The following is a 25,790-nucleotide window of genomic DNA, read 5'->3' on the forward strand; positions in this document are numbered from 1 at the left end:
GGTTTTACGTTTATCTTAGTTTAGTATTTAGAGTTTATTATCATTGGTAGATTTGTTGATTGATTTCATTGATCTCATTCTTTTTTAAAAAATATATAGATATAGAAATTTTTTTTTCCTTTTTCTCTTTTTTGAGTGTGGATGTGTAAGCTTCTTTGTGTGATTTTGTCTGTATAGCTTTGCTTTTACCATTTGTCTTAGGGTTCTGTCTGTCTGTTTTTGTTTTTGTTTTTTTTAGTATAGTTTTTAGTGCTTATTGTCATTGGCAGATTTGTTTTTTGGTTTGGTTGCCCTCTTCTTTCTTTCCTTCTTTATTACTTTTTAATTTTTTTATTTTTAATAATTTAAAATAATTTTTTATTTTAATGACTTTATTTTATTTTATTCTTTCTTTCTTTTTTTCTCCCTTTTCTTCTGAGCCGTGTGGCTGACAGGGTCTCGGTGCTCCAGCCGGGTGGCAGGCCTGTGCATCTGAGGTGGGAGAGCCGAGTTCAGGACATTGGTCTACCAGAGACCTCCCAGCTCCACAAGATATCAAATGGCAAAAGACCTCCCAGAGATCTCCATCTCAACACTAAGACCCAGCGCCACTCAATGACCAGCAAGCTACAGTGCTGGATAACCTATGCCAAACAACTAGCAAGACAGGAACACAACCCCACCCATTAGAAGAGAGGCTGCCTAAAATCATAATAGGAGCACAGGTATCCCAAAATACACCACCGGATGCAGTCCTGCCCACCAGAAAGACAAGATCCAAGCTCATCAGCCAGAAAACAGGCACCACTCCCCTACACCAGGAATCCTACACAACCCACTGAACCAACCTTAGCCACTGGGGGCAGACTCCAAAAACAATGGGAACTATGAACCAGCAGCCTGTGAAAAGGAGACCCCAAACACAGTAAGTTAAGCAAAATGAGAAGACAGAGAAACACACAGCAGATGAAGGAGCAAAGCAAAAACCCACCAGACCTAACAAATAAAGAGGAAATAGGCAGTCTACCAGAAAAAGAATTCAGAGTAATGACAGAAAAGATGATCCCAAATCTTGGAAATAGAATGGAGAAAAAACAAGAAACGTTTAACAAGGACCTAGGAGAACTAAAGAGCAAACAAACAGAGATGAACAACACAATAAATGAAATTAACAATTCTCTAGAAGGAATCAATAGCAGAATAACTGTGGCAGAAGAACGGAAAAGTGACCTGGAAGATAAAATAGTGGAAATAACTACTGCAGAGCAGAAGAAAGAAAAAAGAATGAAAAGAACTGAGGACAGTCTCAGAGACCTCTGGGACAACATTAAATGCACCAACATTCGAATTATAGGGGTCCCAGAAGAAGAAGAGAAAAAGAAAAGGACTGAGAAAATATTTGAAAAGATTATAGTTGAAAACTTCCCTAATATGGGAAAGGAAATAGTCAATCAAGTCCAGGAAGCACAGAGAGTCCCATACAGGATAAATCCAAGGAGAAACATGTCAAGACACATATTAATCAAACTATCAAAAATTAAATACAAAGAAAAAATATTTTAAAAAGCAAAGGAAAACAACAAATAACATACAAGGGAATGCCCATAAGGTTAACAGCTGATCTTTCAGCAGAAACTCTGCAAGCCAGAAAGAAAGGGCAGGACATATTTAAAGTGATGAAAGGGAAAAACCTACAACCAAGATTACTCTACCCAGCAAGGATCTCATTCAGATCTGATGGCGAAATTAAAAGCTTTACAGACAAGCAAAAGCTAAGAGAATTCAGCACCACCAAACAAACTTTACAACAAATGCTAAAGGAACTTCTCTATGCAGGAAACACAAGAGAAGGAAAAGACCTCCAAAAATAAACCCAAAACAATTAAGAAAATGGTAATAGAAACATACATATCGATAACTAACTTAAATGTAAATGGATTAAATGCTCCAACCAAAAGACACAGAATGGCTGAATGGATACAAAAACAAAACCCATATATATGCTGTCTACAAGAGACCTACTTCAGACCTAGGGACACAAACATACTGAAAATGAGGGGATGGAAAAAGATATTCCATGCAAATGGAAATCAAAAGAAAGCTGGAGTAGCAATTCTCATATCACACAAAATAGAGTTTAAAATAAACAATATTATAAGAGATAAAGAAGGACACTACATAATGATCAAGGGATCAATCCAAGAAGAAGATATAACAATTGTAAATATTTATGCACCCAGCATAGGAGCACCTCAATACATAAGGAAAATGCTAACAGCCATAAAAGGGGAAATCGACAGTAACACAATCATAGTAGGGGAATTTAACACCCCACTTTCACCAATGGACAGATCATCCAAAATGAAAATAAATAAGGAAACACAAGCTTTAAATGATACATTAAACAAGATGGACATAATTGATATTAATAGGACATTCCACCCCAAAACAACAGAATACACTTTCTTCTCAAGTGCTCATGGAACATTCTCCAGGATAGATCATACCTTGGGTCACAAATCAAGCCTTGGTAAATTTAAGAAAATTGAAATTGTATCAAGTATCTTTTACGACCATGACGCTGTGAGACTAGATATAAATTATAGGAAAAAATCTGTAAAAAATACAAATACACGGAAGTGAAACAATACACTACTAAATAACCAAGAGATCACTGAAGAAATCAAAGAGGAAATCAAAAAATACCTAGAAACAAATGACAATGAAAACACGATGATCCAAAACCTATGGGATGCAGCAAAAGCAATTCTAAGAGGGAAGTTTATAGCAATACAATCCTACCTCAAGAAACAAGAAAAATCTCAAATAAACAACCTAACCTTACACCTAAAGCAATTAGAGAAAGAAGAACAAAAAAACCCCCAAAGTTAGCAGAAGGAAAGAAATCATAAAGATCAGATCAGAAATAAATGAAAAAAAATGAAGGAAACGATAGCAAAGATCAATAAAACTAAAACCTGGTTCTTTGAGAAGATAAACAAAATTGAAAAACCATTAGCCAGACTCATCAAGAAAAAAAGGGAGAAGACTCAAATCAATAGAATTAGAAATGAAAAAGGAGAAATAACAACTGACACTGCAGAAATACAAAGGATCATGAGAGATTACTACAAGCAAGTCTATGCCAATAAAATGGACAACCTGGAAGAAATGGACAAATTGTTAGAAAAGCACAACCTTCCGAGACTGAATCAGAAAGAAATAGAAAATATAAACAGACCAATCACAAGCACTGAAATTGAGACTGTGATTTAAAATCTTCAAACAAGCAAAAGCCCAGGACCAGATGGCTTCACAGGCGAATTCTCTCAAACATTTCGAGAAGAGCTAACAGCTATCCTTCTCAAACTCTTCCAAAATAGAGCAGAGTGAGGAACACTCCAAAACTCATTCTACGAGGCCACCATCACCCTGACATCAAAACCAGACAAAGAAAGAAAACTACAGGCCAATATCACTGATGAACATAAATGCAAAAATCTTCAACAAAATACTAGCAAACAGAATCCAACATCACATTAAAAGGACCATACACCATGATCAAGTGGGGTTTATCCCAGGAATGCAAGGATTCTTCAATATACACAAATCAATCAATGTGATACACCATATTAACAAATTGAAGGTGAAAAACCATATGATAATCTCAATACATGCAGAAAAAGCTTATGACAAAATTCAACACCCATTTATGATAAAAACCCTCCAGAAAGTAGGCATAGAGGGAACATTCCTCAACATAATAAAGGCCATCTATGACAAACCCACAGCCAACATCATCCTCAAAGGTGAAAAACTGAAAGCATTTCCACTAAGATCAGGAACAAGACAAGGTTGCCCACTCTCACCACTATTATTCAACAGAGTTTTGGAAGTTTTAGTCACAGCAATCAGAGAAGAAAAGGAAATAAAAGGAATCCAAATTGGAAAAGAAGATGTAAAACTGTCACTGTTTGCAGATGACATGATACTATACATAGAGAATCCGAAAGATGCTATCAGAAAACTACTAGAGCTCATCAATGAATTTGGTAAAGTAGCAGGAGACAAAATTAATGCACAGAAATCTCTTGCATTCCTGTACGCTAATGATGAAAAATCTGAAAGTGAAATTAAGAAAACACTCCCATTTACCATTGCAAGAAAAAGAATAAAATATCTAGGAATAAACCTACCTAAGGAGACAAAAGACCTGTATGCAGAAAATTATAAGACACTGATGAAAGAAATTAAAGATGATACAAACAGATGGAGAGCTATACCATGTTCTTGGATTGGAAGAATCAACATTGTGAAAATGACTCTACTACCCAAAGCAATCTACAGATTCAAAGCAATCCCTATCAAACTACCACTGGCATTTTTCACAGAACTAGAACAAAAAATTTTACAATTTGTATGGAAACACAAAAGACCCCAAATAGCCAAAGTGATCTTGAGAAAGGAAAACGGAGCTGGAGAAATCAGGCTCCCTGACTTCAGACTATACTACAAAGCTACGGTAATCAAGACAGTATGGTAGTGGCACAAAAACAGAAATATAGATCAATGGAACAGGATAGAAAGCCCAGAGATAAACCCATGCACGTATGGTCACCTTATTTTTGATCAAGGAAGCAAGAGTATACAATGGAGAAAAGAGAATCTCTTCAATAAGTGGTGCTGGGAAAACTGGACAGCTACATGTAAAAGAATGAAATTAGAACACTCCCTAACACCATACACAAAAATAAACTCAAAATGGATTAAAGTCCTAAATGTAAGGTCAGAAACTATAAAAATCTTAGAGGAAAACATAGGCAGAACACTCTATGACATAAATCACAGCAACATCCTTTCTGACCCACCTCCTAGAGAAATGGAAATAAAAACAAAAATAAACAAATATGGGCTTCCTTGGTGGCGCAGTGGTTGAGAGTCCGCCTGCCGATGCGGGGGACACAGGTTCGTGCCCCGGTCCAGGAAGATCCCACATGCTGCAGAGTGGCTGGGCCCGTGAGCCATGGCCGCTGAGCCTGTGAGTCCGGAGCCTGTGCTCCGCAACGGGAGAGGCCACAACAGTGAGAGGCCCGCGTACCACAAAAAATAAAAAAATAAAAAAATAAATAAACAAATATGACCTAATGAAACTTCAAACCTTTTGCACAGCAAAGGAAACCATGAATAAGACAACCCTCATAATGAGAGAAAATATTTGCAAATGAAGCAACTGACAAAGGATTAATCACCAAAATTTACAAGCAGTTCATGCAGCTCAATACCAAAGAAACAAACAACCCAATCCAAAAATGGGCAGAAGACTTAAATAGACATTTCTCCAAAGAAGATATACAGATTGTCAACAAACATATGAAAGGATGCTCAACATCACTAATCATTAGAGAAATGTGAATCAAAACTACGAGGTATTATCTCACACCAGTCAGAATGGTCATCATCGAAAAATCTAGAAACAATAAATGCTGGAGAGGGTGTGCAGAAAAGGAAACCCTCTTGCACTGTTGGTGACAATGTAAATTGATACAGTCACTATGGAGAACAGTATGGAGGTTCCTTATAAAATATGACCATATTACCCAGCAATCCCACTGCTGGGCATATACCTTGAGAAAAGCATAATTCAAAAAGAGTCATGTACCACAATGTTCATTGCAGCTCTGTTTACAATAGCCAGGTCATGGAAGCAACCTAAATGCCCATCGACAGATGAATGGATAAGGAAGATGTGGCACATATATACAATGGAATATTACTCAGCCATAAAAAGAAATGAAATTGAGTTATTTGTAGTGAGGTGGATGGACCTAGATTCTGTCATACAGAGTGAAGTAAGTCAGAAAGAGAAAAACAAATACTGTATGCTAACACATTTATATGGAATCTAAAAAAAAAAAAAAGGTTCTGAAGAACCTAGGGGCAAGACAGGAATTAAGATGCAGATGTAGAGAATGGACTTGAGGACATGGGGAGGGGGAAGGGTAAGCTGGGACGAAGTGAGATAGTGGCATGGACATATATACACTACCAAATGTATAATAGATAGCTAGTGGAAAGCAGCCGCATAGCACAGAGAGATCAGCTAGCTGCTCTGTGAGCACCTAGAGTGGTGGAATAGGGAGGGTAAGAGGGGACGCTAGAGGAAGGAGATATGTGTATATATGTATAGTTCATTCACTTTGTTATAGAGCAGAAACTAACACACCATTGTAAAGCAATTATACTCCAATAAAGATGTTAAAAGAAAAAAATCCAGGATGCTTGAATTCTTACCTCACATGCATGTCTCCTATTACTCTGTCCTCTGTAGCTGTTGACAGGAAAGTCTCTCTGGTCACAAACCCTAGAGTTCTGACATTTTCTGTTGACTCTCACATCTTGGTTACAAGGCCCTGTCTTCTCCCCAGTGATTGATAGTAATTACTGCACACAGTGCTGGGAGAGGTATTACTTTAAAAAGAAACAGCACATAGATATAAATTATCACAAACCCAGCAATTCCACTCTTAGTTATATACCCCCCCAAACTGAAAATATGTACTCAAATAATTGTACATGAATGTTCATAGCAGCATTATTATTCACAATAGCTAGAATGTAGAAACAACCCAAATGTCCATCAACAACTGAATGGATAAACAAATTGTAGAAATACACAAAACAGAATACTACTCAGTCATAAAAAGGAATGAAGTACTGACACAGGCTACAACATGGGTGAACCTCTAAAATATTATGATAAGTGAAGGAGGCCAGATACAAAAGGTCACATATTGAGTGATTCCATTTATATGAAAGATCCAGAATAGGTAAATGCATAGACAGAAGGAAGACTGGTAGTTGCCAAGGGCTGGGGGGAAAGGAGAATGGGGAGCAACTGCTTAATGGGTATGGGTTTTGTTTTGGGGTGATGAAAATGTTTTGGAACTGGATGGAGATGGTGCTTGCACAATATTGTGAATGCACTAAATGCCACTGAATTGTTTAATTTAAAATGATTAATTCTATGTCATATGAATTTCACCACAATAAAAAAAAGGGAGGGGGATACTGACTCAGCTAGCATATACCTTTATCCCCTAACTCCCTCACTTCTACCTGAAGGTGTATGTAGAAAGGTGAAGTATTGGCCATTATGTGACCACGAAGCAACAAATATTTGCCAAGAATGGCTGAGCATAAAGATAAAAGGAAGCTAGGTCTTTGATATCATGAAGGAAACCATGGTATTATCAATTTTAATTTATTCAGAGACAAATAAAATCCCTAGTTGAAGAAATAGGACCATCTTTCTTCTTTACAATTTCTTCTTTAAAGATGGACTTTAACATAGAATTCACGTGTAAGCTTTCAGTTAGATGCATTTGTTAGATGTACTTTTGGTTAGATGGTTTCACCAGTTGCTGGGAAAATGCACTTTGCTGCGTAGATCAGCACTCACCATCTGTAAACATTCCAAACAGGAACATAATTAATACAAAATAGGATCACAAACATTAGGTATTCAAGTAATGACAGAAATGGAAAATAACAGTCTTTTATATAAAGGCCATGGTTTACTCCTGGCCTGGATAAACATAATTGTTTATTCATTCAATATGTATTGATGACTACTTACTATGTGTCAGGCATTGAGCCAGGGATATGAGCCAGAACACTGCAGTGAGCAAGAAAGATAAGGCTCTGCCCTCATGGAGCTTACATTCTAGTGAGGGGAGAGACAGACAATAAACACATGAGCAGTCTCACGTACACTTCCTGTTAATATCATGCATACAGAGCAACACACTGGGCTTCCAACTCTTTTGATTTAGGACTGGCTGTCAGCTCCTCCATCTCTGGTGTGGTTTCACAGGGTGCTCAGGTTCCTCAGTTACCTAGGAGTCAGCAGCACTGTCAACATCACAACATTGGTCTCAGTAGTCAACAATTTCTCAGTTCCTTATCTCCACTGCTGATGTCATCCCTACATTTCATCTTATTTCAGGAAACACACAAACCAAGAAAACACCTCATCCCAACCATTTCCACCCCTAAAAGGGGAAAAATTAAACCAGAAGGAAAATCCATTACTGTTCCCAAGAGAAAGAGCCTACCAACAAAACAAAGCCTGCCTTTCTGGTAGAGGATGAGGGAGGAGAGGAGGGTGGGCACAGCATTCAGGTCAAAAACTTGTACATGAGGAAAAATGCAAATAAGCACTAAGCACAATACATAACTCTAGCACCTGAAGAGAATGCCCTAGACCAGTGCTGTTCAAGAGAAATATAATGCAAGCTACAAATGTGAGCAATATATGCAATTTAAATTTTTCTAATAGTCATATAAAAGAAACAAAAAGAAACAGGTGAAATTATCTTTAATAGCATATTTCCTCTAACCCAAGATAGCTACAGTACTATCTTTTCAACAAATAATCAATATAAAAAATTATTAATAAGATATTTTACATTCTTTAATCCCATTCTGAGTCTTCAAAATTTCTTATGTATTTCATATTTACAGCACATCTCAATTTGTACTAGATATAGTTCAAGCACTCAATAGACACAAGTGGCTAGTGGCTACCATATTGGACAGGGCAGCCCTAGACAAAGTACTCACTAAGTTCCCTTTTCCATGAACACTAAAGCTAATGGCTCCCCAGAACTAAAGCTTCTAGACATCTCATTGGCTGCACCAAAGAAGCTATATTCTGCTACCCTCTACTGTTAGTCCTGGGGACACAGCGCTAGGTACCACAAACCACAAGTAAACATAATTCACTGATTAAGAATATATATATATATATATATATATATATGTATGTATGTATGTGTATATATACACATACATATACATATTCAGGCAGGAACAAAATGATTTGACGTGGTAGAGAAAAGACTATGTTTTCCTAGTGCCAATTCATCTGTTCATTCATCCATTCAACATTTGTTGAGAGCCTATCATGCACCAGAATTAACTGTATATGCTAGTATCCTGCCCTCAGGGAACTTACCATCTTTTGGGGGAGAAGTTGATATAAATAATTAAATAAAAAAATAAATAAGTTCACTGTCCATAGCAATTTTGCTATGAAGAAAATAAAACAGGAAAATATCATCATGAATGGGAGAAGAGATTACTTTAGATATGGCAAAGAAGGCTTTTCTGAGAATGTGCCATTTAAGCCGAGAATGAAATAAAAGGGACAAAAATGGAGAAGAATGTTCTGTGCAGAGAATACAAATAGGGGAAAGACCTCAGGCAGGAAAAACCTTGGCATATTTGCAAAACAAAGAATGTCAATGTGGTTAGAGAGTACTTAACAGGGAGAAGAATAGTAGATGTAGTCATAAAAGTAGCCAGGGGCCAGACCTCTTTGGATTCATAGAAAAGGGTCAGGAGCTTAGAGTTTAGATGTTATTCTAAGAAAAAGTCAATGAAGGGTTTTAAGCGCCAGGGGTGGAGGGGGGGTGGTTTGTTAATATGGCTTGGAGTAGGCTGGTAGTGGTGGGGTCAGATTTAGAATATATTTTCAATTTGTTAGCAAGTCCCATCAGCTCTATTTCAAATCTGACAGGACTTGCTGATGAATGGGACGTGGGATGAAAAAAAGAAAGGATGGCCAACTACTAGACTTTTGGTGTGAGCATGCAAGTGGAATGGTGGTGTCATTTACTGAGATGGGGAGATAAAACAGGAACAAACACTGCTCCTGCTCCTCTATTTCCAATCTTGATAAATGGAACAACCATTCAGTCAGAAGCCAGAGCTTCATCCAAGGCGGTGCCATATCCAAAGAGTCACCAAATCCGTTAATGCCACCTCCCCAAACTTAAAGCTGTCCCCTCCTTTCCATCCCTACTGACTTGGACAGGTCTTTAGACCTATTACTCACTAAGACTATTGAAATCACCTTGATAATCTCCACGTTTAAATTCCAACCCAACGTCAATGCTACAAATTGTTCCCCTGCTTAAAATTCTCCAACAATCTTTTTGAAGAGCGACTTGGCAATAGCTATCAGTTTAAAATGGACATGTCTTGTGATTGGCTATTTCTCTCTTATGGTTCTATCCTATAGAAGTACTCAGAGAATGCGGATATGAGGGTAATTCATTATAGCACTTTAATAGTGAAAAACTGGACACTAACTAAACGCCATTCAAGAAGGGAATTGTTACATAAACCATCATATAATTATATTATAAAATTCAATCTAGTCCTTATCTTTAAAAATGAAGCAGCTTTAAATATATTGATATAGAAAGATCTCCAAGATATTTCAAAAACAAATGGCAATGTGTATATGATTGTATTTATTTAAAAAGCATTGCAGTATATCTGTGGGTATGTATGAGTATGTTGTTTCTAAAGGCCTAGAAAATGTCACATTAAACTATCAACAATGGTTACCTCGGGGTAAATGAAATAGGGATGGGCTGGGTGGGAGTTCTCATTTTTTACCATATATATATTTTTTATTGGATGAATTTTTAAATAATTAATACATTTATATAACAACAACAACAAACTGTACAACTATCCTGTATGCTCTGATATGATTCAAGGCACTTTGGCACCAGCCTTCATTTCCAGACTAATTTCTCAGACTTATTTACATTAAGTAGGCGATAATGTACTTTCGTGTGATGGGAAATATGGGTTGATTCTTGAAGCTGGGTTATGTACTAGACCTATCTGCTTTGCAACTGGAATAGGAAAGGCAGTGTCTAGTATTCAGGAGGACAGGAAGATCTTTCTCAAGAGAAGCTAAGGTACTTGTTCCTTCCCTTGAGGGCACACAAGAATTAGTTCATTCCTTTAGCTCTTCAAAGGAAGAAGTAAAATTTCAAGGCTCTTGCCCCTTCTCAACCCATTTAGCTTTACATGTTTTAAGAATACCTGTACTTATCTTGTTCACAGTTTATTTTACTTTTATAATATGAAAATCCAATAGAAAAGACAGCAAATTTAGTGCTATAGTTCCAGTTCCTTTCTGAAAATCTTCTTCATTTCCCAAGAGATGTTTAGATATTAAAAAAAAAAAGTGATAGTAGCCCAGCTCTGATAGAGGTCACCCATGTGAAATAGCTTTGGTAGAAACAAAATGCTGAACAAACAGAAGGTAGAATTATACCAATTTCTAAATTCTAAAGATTTTCATATTTGTTTTTTTATTGTCATTTCCTAGTTAATGTGTTTTAAACTCAGGAATAAAGAGAACAAGAAAGTACATATGTAAGTCTTTCTATTGTGGTCCTGGCTGGGAATCTAGTCATAGAGCCAACCAGTAGAAAGAAAACGAACTGTTCTTCCCAATCTTGTTCCCATTCAGCGTCTAATTCTCTCAAAATGATACCAAAAAGAGTTATGAAATATTCAATTATTTCTGCCTTAGTCTGGGAGATTAGAAATGAAGTACCTTGGCAAGATAGGAATAGAGAAACCTAATTAGCAATTGTTTATGCTCTGGTTTGCTACATTCTAAATCCTAAACCTGCCACCTACACTAGTCCCTCAATTAAAATATCCTTCAACTGGTTTGAATTCCTGCAGAACATCAGAAGATTTTTGTTGTTGTTGTTTTGTTATTATTACTCGGCCTCATTTTAAAATGTATTAGCTACCACTTACCTCCATAAACTATCAGAGCAGAAAGGAATCATTGGTGATTCTAGCATAATCCTCTCATTACTGACAGATGAGAAACTAGCACAGAAAGATTACATCAGATAACAGTGTCACACTGCAAGTGTCTAGTTAACTGGAGCTGGGACTAGAACCTAGTCTCCTGACTTCCAGGCTATGCTAAATTGGATATTTTCTTTTAATCATTTAAAGTTAACATTCCTTAAGGTGTTTTGGGAAAAAGTGGTATCTAAATAAGAAAAAGGCTTCGACTTCAAGAGCAGATAGAATGAAAGCAGTTTTCCAGCACATACAAAGCTATGGATCATCTAGGGCCAGGTATTTATTCATCATCTTACTTTTGGCCAAATATATGAGTAATATTTTTTTAGTTCAATGAGAGGAGAAAAAAGTTGGAAAGTGGCGGGGGGGGGGAAAGTAGGTGGGAAAATGGTTCCTTGGTTAGGGAAACATCTTGATAGGCCACTTTGGATGTGATAGGATTTTTCAAGGCCCTGCTTGGAGTAGGAATAAAACAAAGAACTAAATTATTTTCTCTAATACATTTATAACTTTCCAAGGTCTTTGGAAAGAAAAGGGTGATAATGAGAAGGAAAAAGAAAGCTGAAATTTTAGCAAGGAAGGCAGGACTCTACTTGGGATGAAACATGTGAGAATGGCAAAGACACTCTTTAAGAACAAGAATGTATACAATCCACTCATATACCTTGACTCTTCAGTGCTGAGACAAAAACCCCTCTCATTGCCCATCCCCTGCCCATTACTACAAAAACTTCAGTGAAGCTCTGCTACACAGACTTGTGTCCATAGTACTGTGAGAGTCGGTATACGTAATGCAGAGGAGAGGTGAAGGAGTCAGGGAAGCAGGGAGGCTTCCTGAAGTAAGGAGAAACCTGGCCAGTGTAATGGCTAGGATACCAAATGAAAGTGTTTTAAGGAAAAAGTGGGTTTATAGCATCAAATCCTAAAAAGCAGCCAAAGAGATCGAGAAATAAAGGGCTGTTAGGTTGGACAACTAGGACTGGAGAAAGCTGTTTCAGTGTAGTAATAGGGCATAACACAGACTGCAAGAGGGAGAAGAAAGAAATACGCAACGAGTCTAGATGAGTCTTTAAGAAGTTGGTAGATAATGGATAAGAAAAATAGAACAGTAGCTTTAGGAAGCAGGACATGTAATTTGGATTCAAGAAAAAACAATAACAAGAAACATGTATTCACTGAAATGAAGAGCTGAGAGTTCACCTACAACTACATTTTAAAACTTAACATCTGATTACTATTTTATTTAAATGAACTTCCTTCTAAATTATAAATGTTTAGAAAACAATGTTTAAAAGTTGAATAGCCCCATATGCGCGAGGCACATACATAAAGTCATTCTTTTTTTTTTCTTTTACTTCAGATAAAAATTTATTTCCAATATATTTATCAACAACCTAACTATACACCTTAAAGAACTAGGAAATCAGGGAAAATTAAATTCGAATATATCAAATAGAATGACATGCTATAGATTAAAATGGAGACAGAGGAGAGAAAAACAACAAAGGAAATCAGCTAAAGTAGGTTCTTAGCAAAGATCCAGGAAATTGACAAATTTTCAAATAAGTTGACTAAGAAAAAAGAGAGAAGATTTAAATTATTAAAATAAGAAATAAGTATGTGGACGTTACTACTGAATTTACAGACATAAAAAGGATGCTAAGTTTATACTATGCACAACTGCACCTCAAGAGATTAGATAATCCAGGTGAAATGGATGAATTCCTAGAAATTCTCCGACCAAAACTGAACCATGAAAAAATAGAAAATCTGATTAGATTTTAAAAATTAAGAAAATTGAATCACGAATCGAGAAAGTCCAACAAAGACAGCCATGTACCATATGGATTCACTGTTGAATTCTACCAAACCTAAAAAAATATATATATATATATTTTTAAACATCTTTATTGGAGTATAATTGCTTTACAATGGTGCGCTAGTTTCTGCTTTATAACGAAGTGAATCAGTTACACATATACATATGTCCCCATATCTCTTCCCTCTTGCATCTCCCTCCATCCCACCCTCCCTATCCCACCCCTCTAGGTGGTCACAAAGCACCGAGCTGCTCTCCCTGTGCTATGCGGCTGCTTCCTACTAGCTATCTATTTTACGTTTGGTAGTATATATATGTCCATGCCACTCTCTCACTTTGCCCCAGTTTACCCTTCCCCCTTCCCGTATCCTCAAGTCCATTCTCTAGTAGGTCTGCATCTTTATTCCTGTCATGCCCCTAGGTTCTTCATGACCTTTTTTTTTTTTTTTTAGATTCCAGATATATGTGTTAGCATATGGTATTTGTTTCTCTCTTTCTGACTTACTTCACTCTGAATGACAGTCTCTAGGTGCATCAACCTCATAACAAATAACTCAGTTCCGTTCCTTTTTATGGCTGAGTAATATTCCATTGTATATATGTGCCACATCTTCTTTATCCATTCATCCGATGATGGACACTTAGGTTGTTTCCACCCCCAGGCTATTGTAAATAGAGCTGCAATGAACATTTTGGTACATGTCTCTTTTTGAATTATGGTTTTCTCAGGGTATATGCCCAGGAGTGGGATTGCTGGGTCATATGGTAGTTCTATTTGTAGTTTTTTAAGGAACCTCCATACTGTTCTCCATAGTGGCTGTACCAATTCACATTCCCACCAGCAGTGCAAGAGTGTTCCCTTTTCTCCACACCCTCTCCAGCATTTATTGTTTCTAGATTTTTTGATGATGGCCATTCTGACCGGTGTGAGATGATATCTCATTGTAGTTTTGATTTGAATTTCTCTAATGATTAATGATGTTGAGCATTCTTTCATGTGTTTGCTGGCAGTCTGTATATCTTCTGTGGAGGAATGTCTATTTAGGTCTTCTGCCCCTTTTTTGATTGGGTTGTTTTTTTGTTATTGAGCTGCATGAGCTGCTTATAAATTTTGGAGATTAATCCTTTGTCAGTTGCTTCATTTGCAAATATTTTCTCCCATTCTGAGGGTTGTCTTCTTGTCTTATTTATGGTTTCCTTTGCTGTGCAAAAGCTTTGAAGTTTCATTAGGTCCCATTTGTTTATTTTTGTTTTTATTTCCATTTCTCTAGGACGTGGGTCAAAAAGGATGTTGCTGTGATTTATGTCATAGAGTGTTCTGCCTATGTTTTCTTCTAAGAGTTTGATAGTTTCTGGCCTTACATTTAGGTCTTTAATCCATTTTGAGCTTATTTTTGTGTATGGTGTTAGGGAGTGATCTAATCTCATACTTTTATATGTACCTGTCCAGTTGTCCCAGCACCACTTATTGAAGAGTCTGTCTTTTCTCCACTGTACATTCCTGCCTCCTTTATCAAAGATAAGGTGACCATATGTGCGTGGGTTTTTCTCTGGGCTTTCTATCCTGTTCCATTGATATATATTTCTGTTTTTGTGCCAGTACCATACTGTCTTGATTACTGTAGCTTTGTAGTATAGTCTGAAGACAAGGAGACTGATTCCTCCAGCTCCGTTTTTTGTTCTCAAGATTGCTTTGGCTATTCAGGGTCTTTTGTTTTTCCAAACAAATTTTGAAATTTTTTGTTCTAGTTCTCTGAAAAATGCCAGTGGTAGTTTGATAGCGATTGCATCGCATCTGTAGATTGCTTTGGGTAGTAGAGTCATTTTCACAATATTGATTCTTCCAATCCAGGAACATGGTATATCTCTCCATCTATTTGTATCATCTTTCTTTCATCAGTGTCTTATAATTTTCTGCATACAGGTCTTTTGTCTCCTTAGGTAGGTTTATTCCTAGGTATTTTATTCTTTTTGTGGCAGTGGTAAATGGGAGTGTTTTCTTGATTTCACTTTCAGATTTTTCATCATTAGTGCACAGGAATGCCAGAGATTTCTGTGCATTAATTTTGTATCCTGCAAGTTTACCAAATTCATTGATTAGCTCTAGTAGTTTTCTGGTGGCCTCTTTAGGATTCTCTATGTATAGTATCATGTCACCTGCAAACAGTGACAGCTTTACTTCTTCTTTTCTGATTTGGATTCCTTTTATTTCCTTTTCTTCTCTGATTGCTGTGGCTAAAACTTCCAAAACTATGTTGAATAAGAGTGGTGAGAGTGGGCAACCTTGTCTTGTTCCTGATCTTAGTGGAAATGGTTTCAGTTTTTCACCATTGAGGATGATGTTGGCTGTGGGTTTGTCATATATGACCTTTATTATGTTGAGGAAAGTTCCCTCTATGCCTACTTTCTGCAGGGTTTTTATCATAAATGGGTGTTGAATTTTGTCGAAAGCTTTCTCTGCATCTATTGAGATGATCATATGGTTTTTCTCCTTCAATTTGTTAATATGGTGTATCACGTTGATTGATTTGCATATATTTAAGAATCCTTGCATTCCTGGGATAAACCTCACTCGATCATGGTGTATGATCCTCTTAATGTGCTGTTGGATTCTGTTTGCTGGTATTTTGTTGAGGATTTTTGCATCTGTGTTCAGCAGTGATATTGGCCTGTAGTTTTCTTTCTTTGTGACATCCTTGTCTGGTTTTGGTATCAAGGTGATGGTGGCCTCGTAGAATGAGTTTGAGAGTGTTCCTCCCTCTGCTATATTTTGGAAGAGTTTGAGAAGAATAGGTGTTAGCTCTTCTCTAAATGTTTGATAGAATTCGCCTGTGAAGCCATCTGGTCCTGGGCTTTTGTTTGTTTGAAGGTTTTTAATCACAGTTTCAATTTCAGTGCTTGTGATTGGTCTGTTTATATTTTCTATTTCTTTCTGATTCAGTCTCGGCAGGTTGTGCATTTCTAAGAATTTGTCCATTTCTTCCAGGTTGTCCATTTTATTGGCATAGAGTTGCTTATAGTAATCTCTCATGATCTTTTGTATTTCTGCGGTGTCAGTTGTTACTTCTCCTTTTTCATTTCTAATTCTATTGATTTGAGTCTTCTCCCTTTTTTTCTTGATGAGTCTGGCTAATGGTTTTTCAATTTTGCTTATCTTCTCAAAGAACCAGCTTTTAGTTTTATTGATCTTTGCTATCATTTCCATCATTTCTTTTTCATTTATTTCTGATCTGATCTTTATGATTTCTTTCCTTCTGCTAACTCTGGGGGGGTTTTGTTCTTCTTTCTCTAATTGCTTTAGGTGCAAGGTCAGGTTGTTTACTCGAGGTGTTTCCTGTTTCTTAAGGTGGATTTTATTGCTATAAACTTCCCTCTTAGAACTACTTTTGCTGCATCCCATAGGTTTTGGGTCGTCGTGTCTGCATTGTCATTTGTTTCTAGGCATTTTTTGATTTCCTCTTTGATTTCTTCAGTGATCACTTCGTTATTAAGTAGTGTATTGTTTAGCCTCCATGTGTTTGTATTTTTTACAGAGCTTTTCCTGAAATTGGTATCTAGTCTCACAGCACTGTGGTTGGAAAAAATACTTGATACAATTTCAATTTTCTTAAATTTACCAAGGCTTGATTTGTGACCCAAGATATGATCTATCCTGGAGAATGTTCCATGAGCACTTGAGAAAAAAGTTATTCTGTTGTTTTGCGGTGGAATGTCCTATAAATATCAATTAAGTCCATCTTGTTTAATGTATCATTTAAAGCTTGTGTTTCCTTATTTATTTTCATTTTGGATGATCTATCCATTGGTGAAAGTGGGGTGTTGAAGTCCCCTACTATGAGAGTGTTACTGTCGATTTCCCCTTTTATGGCTGTTAGTATTTGCCTTATGTATTGAGGTGCTCCTATGTTGAGTGAATAAATATTTACAATTGTTATATCTTCTTCTTGGATCTATCCCTTGATCATTATGTAGTGTCCTTCTTTATCTCTTGTAATAGTCTTTGTTTTAAAGTCTATTTTGTCTGATACGAGAATTGCTACTCCAGCTTTCTTTTGATTTCCATTTGCATGGAATATCTTTTCCCATCCGCTCACTTTCATTCTGTATGTGTCCCTAGGTCTGAAGTGGGTCTCTTGTAGACAGCATATGCATGGGTCTTGTTTTTGTATCCATTCAGCCAATCTATGTCTTTTGGTTGGAGCATTTAATCCCTTTACATTTAAGGTAATTATCGATATGTATGTTCCTATTACCATTTTCTTAATTGTTTTGGGTTTATTTTTGGAGGTCTTTTCCTTCTCTTGTGTTTCCTGTCTAGAGAAGTTCCTTTAGCATTTGTTGTGAAGCTGGTTTGGTGGTGGTGAATTCTCTTAGCTTATGATTGTCTGTAAAGGTTTTAATTTCTCCATGAAATCTGAATGAGATCCTTGCTGGGTAATCTTGGTTGTAGGTTTTTCTCCTTCATCACTTTAAATATGTCCTGCCACTCCCTTCTGGCCTGCAGTGTTTCTGCTGAAAGATCAGCTGTTAACCTTATGGGGATTCCCTTATGTGTCATTTGTTGTCTTTCCGTTGCTGCTTTTAATGTTTTTTCTTTGTATTTAATTTTTGATAGTTTGATTACGATGTGTCTTGGTGTGTTTCTCCTTGGATTTATCCTGTATGGGACTCTGTGCTTCCTGGACTTGATTAACTATTTCCTTTCCCGTATTAGGGAAGTTTTCAACTACAATCTCTTCAAATATTTTCTCAGTCCCTGTCTTTTTCTCTTCTTTTTCTGGGACCCCTATATTTCGAATGTTGGTGCGTTTAATGTTGTCCCAGAGGTCTCTGAGACTGTCCTCAGTTCTTTTCATTCTTTTTTCTTTCTTCTGCTCTGCAGTAGTTATTTCCATTATTTTATCTTCCAGGTCACTTATCCGTTCTTCTGTCTCAGTTATTCCGCTATTGATCCCTTCTAGAGAATTTTAAATTTCATTTATTGTGTTGTTCATCGTTTCTTTGCTCTTTAGTTCTCCTAGGTCCTTGTTAAACATTTGTTGTATTTTTTCCATTCTATTTCCAAGATTTTGGATCATCTTTCCTATCATTATTCTGAATTCTTTTTCAAGCAGACTGCCTATTTCCTCATTTGTTAGGTCTGGTGGGTTTTTGCCTTGCTCCTTCATCTGCTGTGTGTTTCTTTGTCTTCTCATTTTGCATAACTTACTGTGTTTGGGGTCTCCTTTCGCAGGCTGCAGGCTCATAATTTCCGTTGTTTTTGGTGTCTGTCCCCAGCGGCTAAGGTTGGTTCAGTGGGTTGTGTAGGCTTCCTGGTGGAGGGGACTAGTGCCTGTGTTCTGGTGGGTGAGGCTGGATTTTGTCTTTCTGGTGACTAGGTCCACGTCTGGTGGTGTATTTTGGGGTGTCTGTGGCCTTAGTATGATTTCAGGCAGCCTCTCTGCTAATGGATGGGGTTGTGTTCCTTTCTTGCTAGTTGTTTCCCATAGGGTGTCCAGCACTATAGCCTGCTGGTCGTTGAGTGGAGGTGGTCTTGGCGTTGAGATGAGATCTCTGGGAGATTTTCGCCATTTGATATTAGTGGAGCTGGGAGGTCTCTTGTGGACCAGTGTTCTGAACTTGGCTCTCCCACCTTAGTGGCACAGCCCTGTTGCCTGGCTGGAGCACCAAGACCCTGTCCTCCACACGGCTCAGAATAAAAGGAAGAAAGAAAGAAGATAAAATAAAGTAAAATAAAATAAAGTTATTAAAAAAAATAATTATTAAAAAAATTTAATTAAAAAAAAAATGGACAGACAGAACCCTAGGACAAATGGTAAAAGCAAAGCTATACAGACAAAATCACGCACAGAAGCATACACATACGCACTCACAAAAAGAGAAAAAGAGGAAAAAAATATATATATATATATCATTGCTCCCAAAGCCTCCTCAATTTGGTATGATTCATTGTCTATTCATGTTTTCCACAGATGCAGGGTACATCAATTGATTGTGGAGATTTAATCCACTGCTCCTGAGGCTGTTGGGAGAAATCTCCCTTTCTCTTCTTTGTTTGCACAGCTCCTGGGGTTCAGCTTTGGATTTGGACCCGCCTCTGCATGTAGGTCACCTGAGGACATCGTTCTTTGCTCAGACAGGACGGGGTTAAAGGAGCAGCTGATTCGGGGGCTCAGGCCGGGTTGGGGGGGAGGGAGGGTTTCGGATGTGGGGCAAGCCTGCGGCGGCAGAGGCCAATGTGATGTTGCACCAGCCTGAGGCGTGCCATGTGTTCTCCCGGGGAAGTTGTCCCTGGATCACGGAACCCTGGCAGTGGCAGGCTGTGCAGGCTCCCGGGAGGGGAGGTGTGGATAGTGACGTGTGCTTGGTCACAGGCTTCTTGGTAGCTGCAGCAGCAGCCTTAGCGTCCCATGCCCGTCTCTGGGGTCTGCATTGATAGCCGCGGCTCACGCCCATCTCTGGAGCTCGTTTAAGCGGCACTCTTAATCCCCTCTCCTTGCGCACCAGGAAACAAAGAGGCAAGAAAAAGTCTCTCGTCTCTTCGGCAGGTCCAGACTTTTTCCCGGACTCCCTCCCGGCTACCTGTGGTGCACAAGTCCCCTTCAGGCTGTGTTCACGCCGCCAACCCCAGTCCTCTCCCTGGGATCCGACCGAAGCCCGAGACTCAGCTCCCAGCCCCCACCCGCCCCGGCAGGGGAGCAGACAAGCCTCTCAGGCTGGTGACTGCTAGTCGGTACCGATCCTCTATGCGGGAATCTCTCCGCTTTGCCCTCTGCACCCCTGTGGCTGCGCTCTCCTCCGTGGCTCTGAAGCTCCCCGCGCCGCCACCCACAGGCTCTGCCCGCAAAGGGGCTTCCTAGTGTGTGGAAACCTTTCCTCCTTCACAGCTCCCTCCCACTGGTGCAGGTCCCGTCCCTATTCTTTGTCTCTGTTTTTTTCTTTTTTCTTTTACCCCTTCCAGGTACGTGGGGAGTTTCTTGCCTCTCAGGAGGTCTGAGGTCTTCCACCAGCATTTAGTAGGTGTTCTGTAGGAGTTGTTCCACATGTAGATGTATTTCTGATGTATTTGTGGGGAGGAAGATGATCTCCACGTCTTACTCTTCCGAAATCTTGAAGCTCCTCCCATAAAGTCATTCTTAAGGCAACTTATTGCCAGAAAAAGTTTAGACTACATAAAATTGCCTTTATTATTTGAAACATGACCAATAAGAGAAAATATTCTGAAACACTTTTTTTAAATGGGAAGAATATTCATTTTAATTATGTAAAGATGTTACAGAGCTAGGTTAACAAATTTCAGTCAGTATAAAATAGATTTATTGTCAATACTCAGTCATAATACAACCCAGGTAAATGAATCATTACTTTATACAAGGCTCAGATGTTTAAAATCTATCTCAACTTTACACATGTACTATAAAGTGATAAATACTTAAAATGACAATGCAAGGGAAAATATTATAAAAAAATACAATTGTTGTAGACCTTTGTATGAAAGTTCTTTAAAGTTCTGCCTTAAGGAATAATGCCATGCTACATATCAGAACCAAAATTAAAGTATTTTCCTTGAGGTTACAATGCTCAATGATATACTGGATGCACTCTAAAATACCATGCCTGACAAGAATCAAAAGAGACAAGGCCATCAATAATGTTGAGAGAAAAAAAAAAAGAGAGAGGAGTAATCAATTGTTATATGCTGACTTCTGCTGGAATGGCCTCTTTAAACAATTTATAGCACTGTGGAAGAACTGAAAAAGAAGGCGACCACTCTCAGCTTTATATAAAGGACTTCCAAATCAGCACAAACTCAGACAATGTTAAAAAGTACTGTTCCCAATGCTCTCCACTCTTCAACCCCTTACATGGACTCCTTATCCTAAGTCCGTGTTTTTCTCTAATTTCTTCCTAAGGGCTTACCAAATACACTTTCTGTTTTCTATTATCCAACATACAAACCAAAAGGCATTAAGCATGACAATAATATCTGTCAGTCGAGTCAGTTCTAAAGACACCAATTTTGGTTTAGATATTAATCATGAGATTTACTTACACATAACCATCCTTCTTCCACACACACTCCCACCTCCCCTTACCAAACTGTGAAGCAATATGAAGCTTTAAGATTTTTTATTTCCTTCATCAATGATTTGCCTGTTGCCAAGCTGCTTGGTTGGCAGCAATATCAGGAGCTGTTTGGAATGCTTGGTCAGAATAAATAAAAAGGATATGATCAATGAATTACTGTAACCTATCAAAGTGGGCTTCTACAGGCAGACATAAAGAATTTACCTTTAGACTTCTCTCACTCATTTCAGAAGGGAGAAAAATGTGTCTTAAAAGGGAAAGGAAAAAGATGAGATAAGGAAATACAGCAAAATATTAATACTGTAGTAATAGGAAAGGGTATGCTTATAGCCAACCAACCTCGTGGGGAAGTTTCTGGCATAAAAATCAAACTTTCTCTCTCTCCCATTACTCTTTGCACAAGATTAACAGTTGATTTACATCAAGAGAGGCAGAAGGCCACTGAACACTTTTCTTCAAAGGTAGGGAATTTCTTTTTGATTTTTGTTTTTGTTTTTTGTTTTTTTTTTTTTGGTACACGGGCCTCTCACTGTTGTGGCCCCTCCCATTGCAGAGCACAGGCTCCGGAGGCACAGGCTCAGAGGCCATGGCTCACGGGCCCAGCCGCTCCGCGGCATGTGGGATCCTCCCGGACCAGGGCACGAACCCATGTCCCCTGCATTGGCAGGCAGACTCTCAACCACTGCGCCACCAGGGAAGCCCGGGAATTTCTTTTTGAAATGCACATTAGAGAAAGGAGGAAAAGGTAGGGAAAGCTCACTCAAAGAGGTCCTCAAACATGCGTTGTCCCATTGCTATGTACGCTTCCTTTTCATCTGGTGTCATTTGGGCCACCAGCTCTGGCTTCTGGCTCACTTCGCTGTAGGAGAACGGACGGCCAGCCACCATGACAATGGGGTCATCTGCTATTTCCTCAAATTCATCATCCTCCTCATCCTCTTCCCCATGATGTGCAGCCACAGCTGTAGCACAGGGCGGAGAGTCATCGTCTGACTCACTGGTCTCACTCTCAGAGTCACTGCCATTGGCAGTGGTCACAGGAGCAGCTGCCCCCACTGAGCCTGCTGTGGCAGAAGGGGTCTTCTTCTCATGAATGAGCAGTGCTCGCATGACCTCCTCATTATCATCTGGCCCTGCACGGCCTTCCTCATGCTCCTGAAATGAGTCTATATCTAAGCCACCTGGAAGGAAAAAAACCAGAAAGTCAATACCCTTAAACATAAAAGGCATTCCTTTATAACTAACAAAATACATAATATTTTAATATATTATATTTAAATATAGGATAATATTATGAAATAACACAGACTTCACTGGTTCCATTTTTTGAGCTACTGTCCATAAGATATTCAAAATGTTTCTCACAAATTGGAACTTAAGGAGCATAATGGTTAAGTACAGCTGACCCTTGAACAACGTGGGTTTGAACTGTGCAGGTCCACGTATATATGGATTTTTTTTTCCAATAGTAAATACTACAGTACTACATGATCCATGGTTGGTTGAATCCATGGAGGTGGAAAAACCATGAATTTAAGTTACACTCAGATTAATCCCTGCACTGTTCAAGGGTCAACTGTACATGGGTTTTAAGAAATATATGGCTTGGATCTGAATCCTGGCTCTTCCACATGCAAGCTGTAACACTTTAGGCAAGTTATTTAGTCTCTAAACTTTGGTACCTTTTTCTGTAAGATGGGATAATAAAAGCATCTGTCTTCTAGGGCTCTGGATAAGAACATGAAATAATGTCTATGAAGGACCAATTTTGTAGCTGGCATAATAGGACATCAAAATACGGCTTCTAATCTTGTTCAGAGTAAAAGCCAAAGACCTTACAATGGCATATAAAGTCCTACATCATCTGAACTCCTCCTGCCCACCTACTTATCCCTTCATCATTCTGCTCCTGTCACAGTGGCCTCCATGGTATTCCCTGTACACACCACACACACACTCCTACCTCAGGGCCTTTGCACTGACAGTTTCCTTTGCCTGGGATATTTTTCCTCTAGGTATCCATACCCCCTTGCATCTTTCATGTCTTCACTCAGATTTCACCTTCTTTCAATTCATCCCTACCTCTATATTCCCAGTGCTCTATTTTCTTCCCCATAGCATTTATTTTCTAACATAATAATTTATGTCTATTGTCTTTGTCACCTACTTTCCACAGCTGTAGGTTCTCCACAACAGATATTTACCTTTTTTATTCAGTGATATATCCCATGCACCCAGAATAGTGCCTATTGCTTGTTAGGCACTGAATAAATATTTGATGAATTAGTAAATAAATGGCAGTTTTATTTTCCTGAAGCAAATTAAGTGTACTTTGAACTGTTTATCTAGGAATCTAGTATCAGAAATGAAACTTCTCCCACCACACACCTCCTATCATTTTGTGTATACATTACAGATGAAGAATTTAAGAAAAACATTTATATTCTGAAAATAATACAAAATATAATGCCATTTAAATACATAAAATAATTTAAAATGTTGATTGAAACCTGACTCCTTGATTCAAATCCTGACTCCTAACACTTTTAGCTGTATGATTTTGGCCAAGTTACTTCATCTTTTTCTGCTTCAATTTTCTCAAGTACAAAAAGGGGGAAAAACAGTATCTACCTCACTGGATTATTGTGGGTATTGAGTGAATATTTGTGAAGCCCTGGCACTTAGATTAGTGTTACTTATTATCAAGAGAAGACCCAGAAATGACCAATTCTGGCCATGGATGAAGTGAAAGCATCTTCACATTAACATATTAGAATGAATTAGTTGTAACCCTGGACATTTTAGAAAGTATAGAACTCCTGAGATAAGATATTGGGCACATAAGAGAGAGAAAGGGAAACAGGAATTGAGAAGTTAAAAGTTTATATCAGAGAAAACAGGCTTTTAATGAGGGTTAAAATCAAACTTAACCATTTTAAAATAGTGCCAAAGGCTAAACCTCCTCCTTAGAGCCCTTATTACCAATGTAGTATTTCAAAAGGAAAAAAAAGACAAGGAATGTAGGCAAGTCTCTAAGACTTATACACTTCTAAAAGACTTTTTCCAAATACCTTAGTATTACCAACATAGTATTTTGAATAATGCTTAAAGTAAATATAAAATTAGAGGAAAAGCAATTTAGTTTTGTAAACTAAATGAAGTCATATCTAAAAGATTTCTGACAAGGTCCTTGAGAGATTTAGCCAAAAAAGGAATTATTCTGTTACAGATGAAGACAGAAAACAAAAAATAAGGATAAATGAACAAATCTCTAGATGGTAAGGTAGAAACACTAGTTCTAGGAGCAGTCTTATTTAATAGAGTTATAAATTACGAAGAAGATGTGTCCTGGGAAACTGTCAAGTTCACTGATGATGCTAAGCAATTCTGGGTTCTTAAAGGCCAAACTGATAGCAAAAAAATATAAGAAGAGCTGAAGATTGTATAAGTGGGCAGAAAAGTGGCAGATCTATTTCAATATTGGCAAGTGTAAGAAAACCTGCCTATAGAAAAATAATCTAAAATATACTAAAAATCCTTATCCAACTTATCAGAAAAAGGGCAGGAGAGGATCTGAAAAAAATCTCTGCACATAATTCTAAAGTTGTTGGTCTTAATATGCTTCCAGAAGCAAAGCAATAAACTGTCATGTAAAAACTAGAAGGATATTTGAGATAAAACTCAAATAATTAATGATAAATTCATGCATAAATAACATGTATTGCTCTGGTCACTAGGTCTCAAGTAAAGTATATTACAATTGGAGATGGTCCAGAAAAAGATAATTAAAATAAGACAAAAACTGTAGGTGGAGATGGCTTGGGGGAAGAGAACCCTTTGTAAGGAAAGTAGAAACAAAAGGAATTAGAACTTTCAGTAGAGCAATAAGGACACGATTGAAGTCTATAAAATTCTGAAAGATGTTAAAATAACTTGAACTCTGAGGAAAATTAAGTGTAGGACAAATAAGACTCACTTCACACATTCACTGGATAGAGCCTATTCAACTATAATAAAACCTAATGAAGACAAATTTAGACATAAAAGCATACCCTATTTTATACATAGAAGGAAATATTCACAAAAGGGAACAGGGTAGACTAGATGACTTATTTAAAGCCCTTATGATTCAAGTTGTACCATTCTAGGAATTATAAACATTGACTGTTAAACATATGAGCCTAACTGTATACAATACTTGGTAACAATA

General features: G+C 37.8%; 1 protein-coding gene across 4 annotated transcripts in view; it reads right to left on the minus strand.

Moving 5' to 3' along the window:
* Nucleotides 1–20,701: 20,701 nt before the first annotated feature.
* The window catches only part of GTF2E1 (general transcription factor IIE subunit 1), a 35,230-nt gene continuing 30,141 nt past the window's right edge, over nt 20,702–25,790 (minus strand). For all 4 annotated transcript variants that reach the window (XM_082624253.1, XM_082624256.1, XM_082624254.1 and 1 more), the window contains one exon: nt 20,702–22,761. In XM_082624253.1, the coding sequence (XP_082480379.1) occupies nt 22,337–22,761 (425 nt within the window). In that variant the 3' untranslated portion in view covers nt 20,702–22,336. The remainder of the gene's footprint in view (nt 22,762–25,790) is intronic.

This window comes from Mesoplodon mirus, assembly GCF_964341445.2.
Source record: "Mesoplodon mirus genome assembly, chromosome: 6".
In the NCBI taxonomy this organism is placed as follows: domain Eukaryota; kingdom Metazoa; phylum Chordata; class Mammalia; order Artiodactyla; family Ziphiidae; genus Mesoplodon; species Mesoplodon mirus.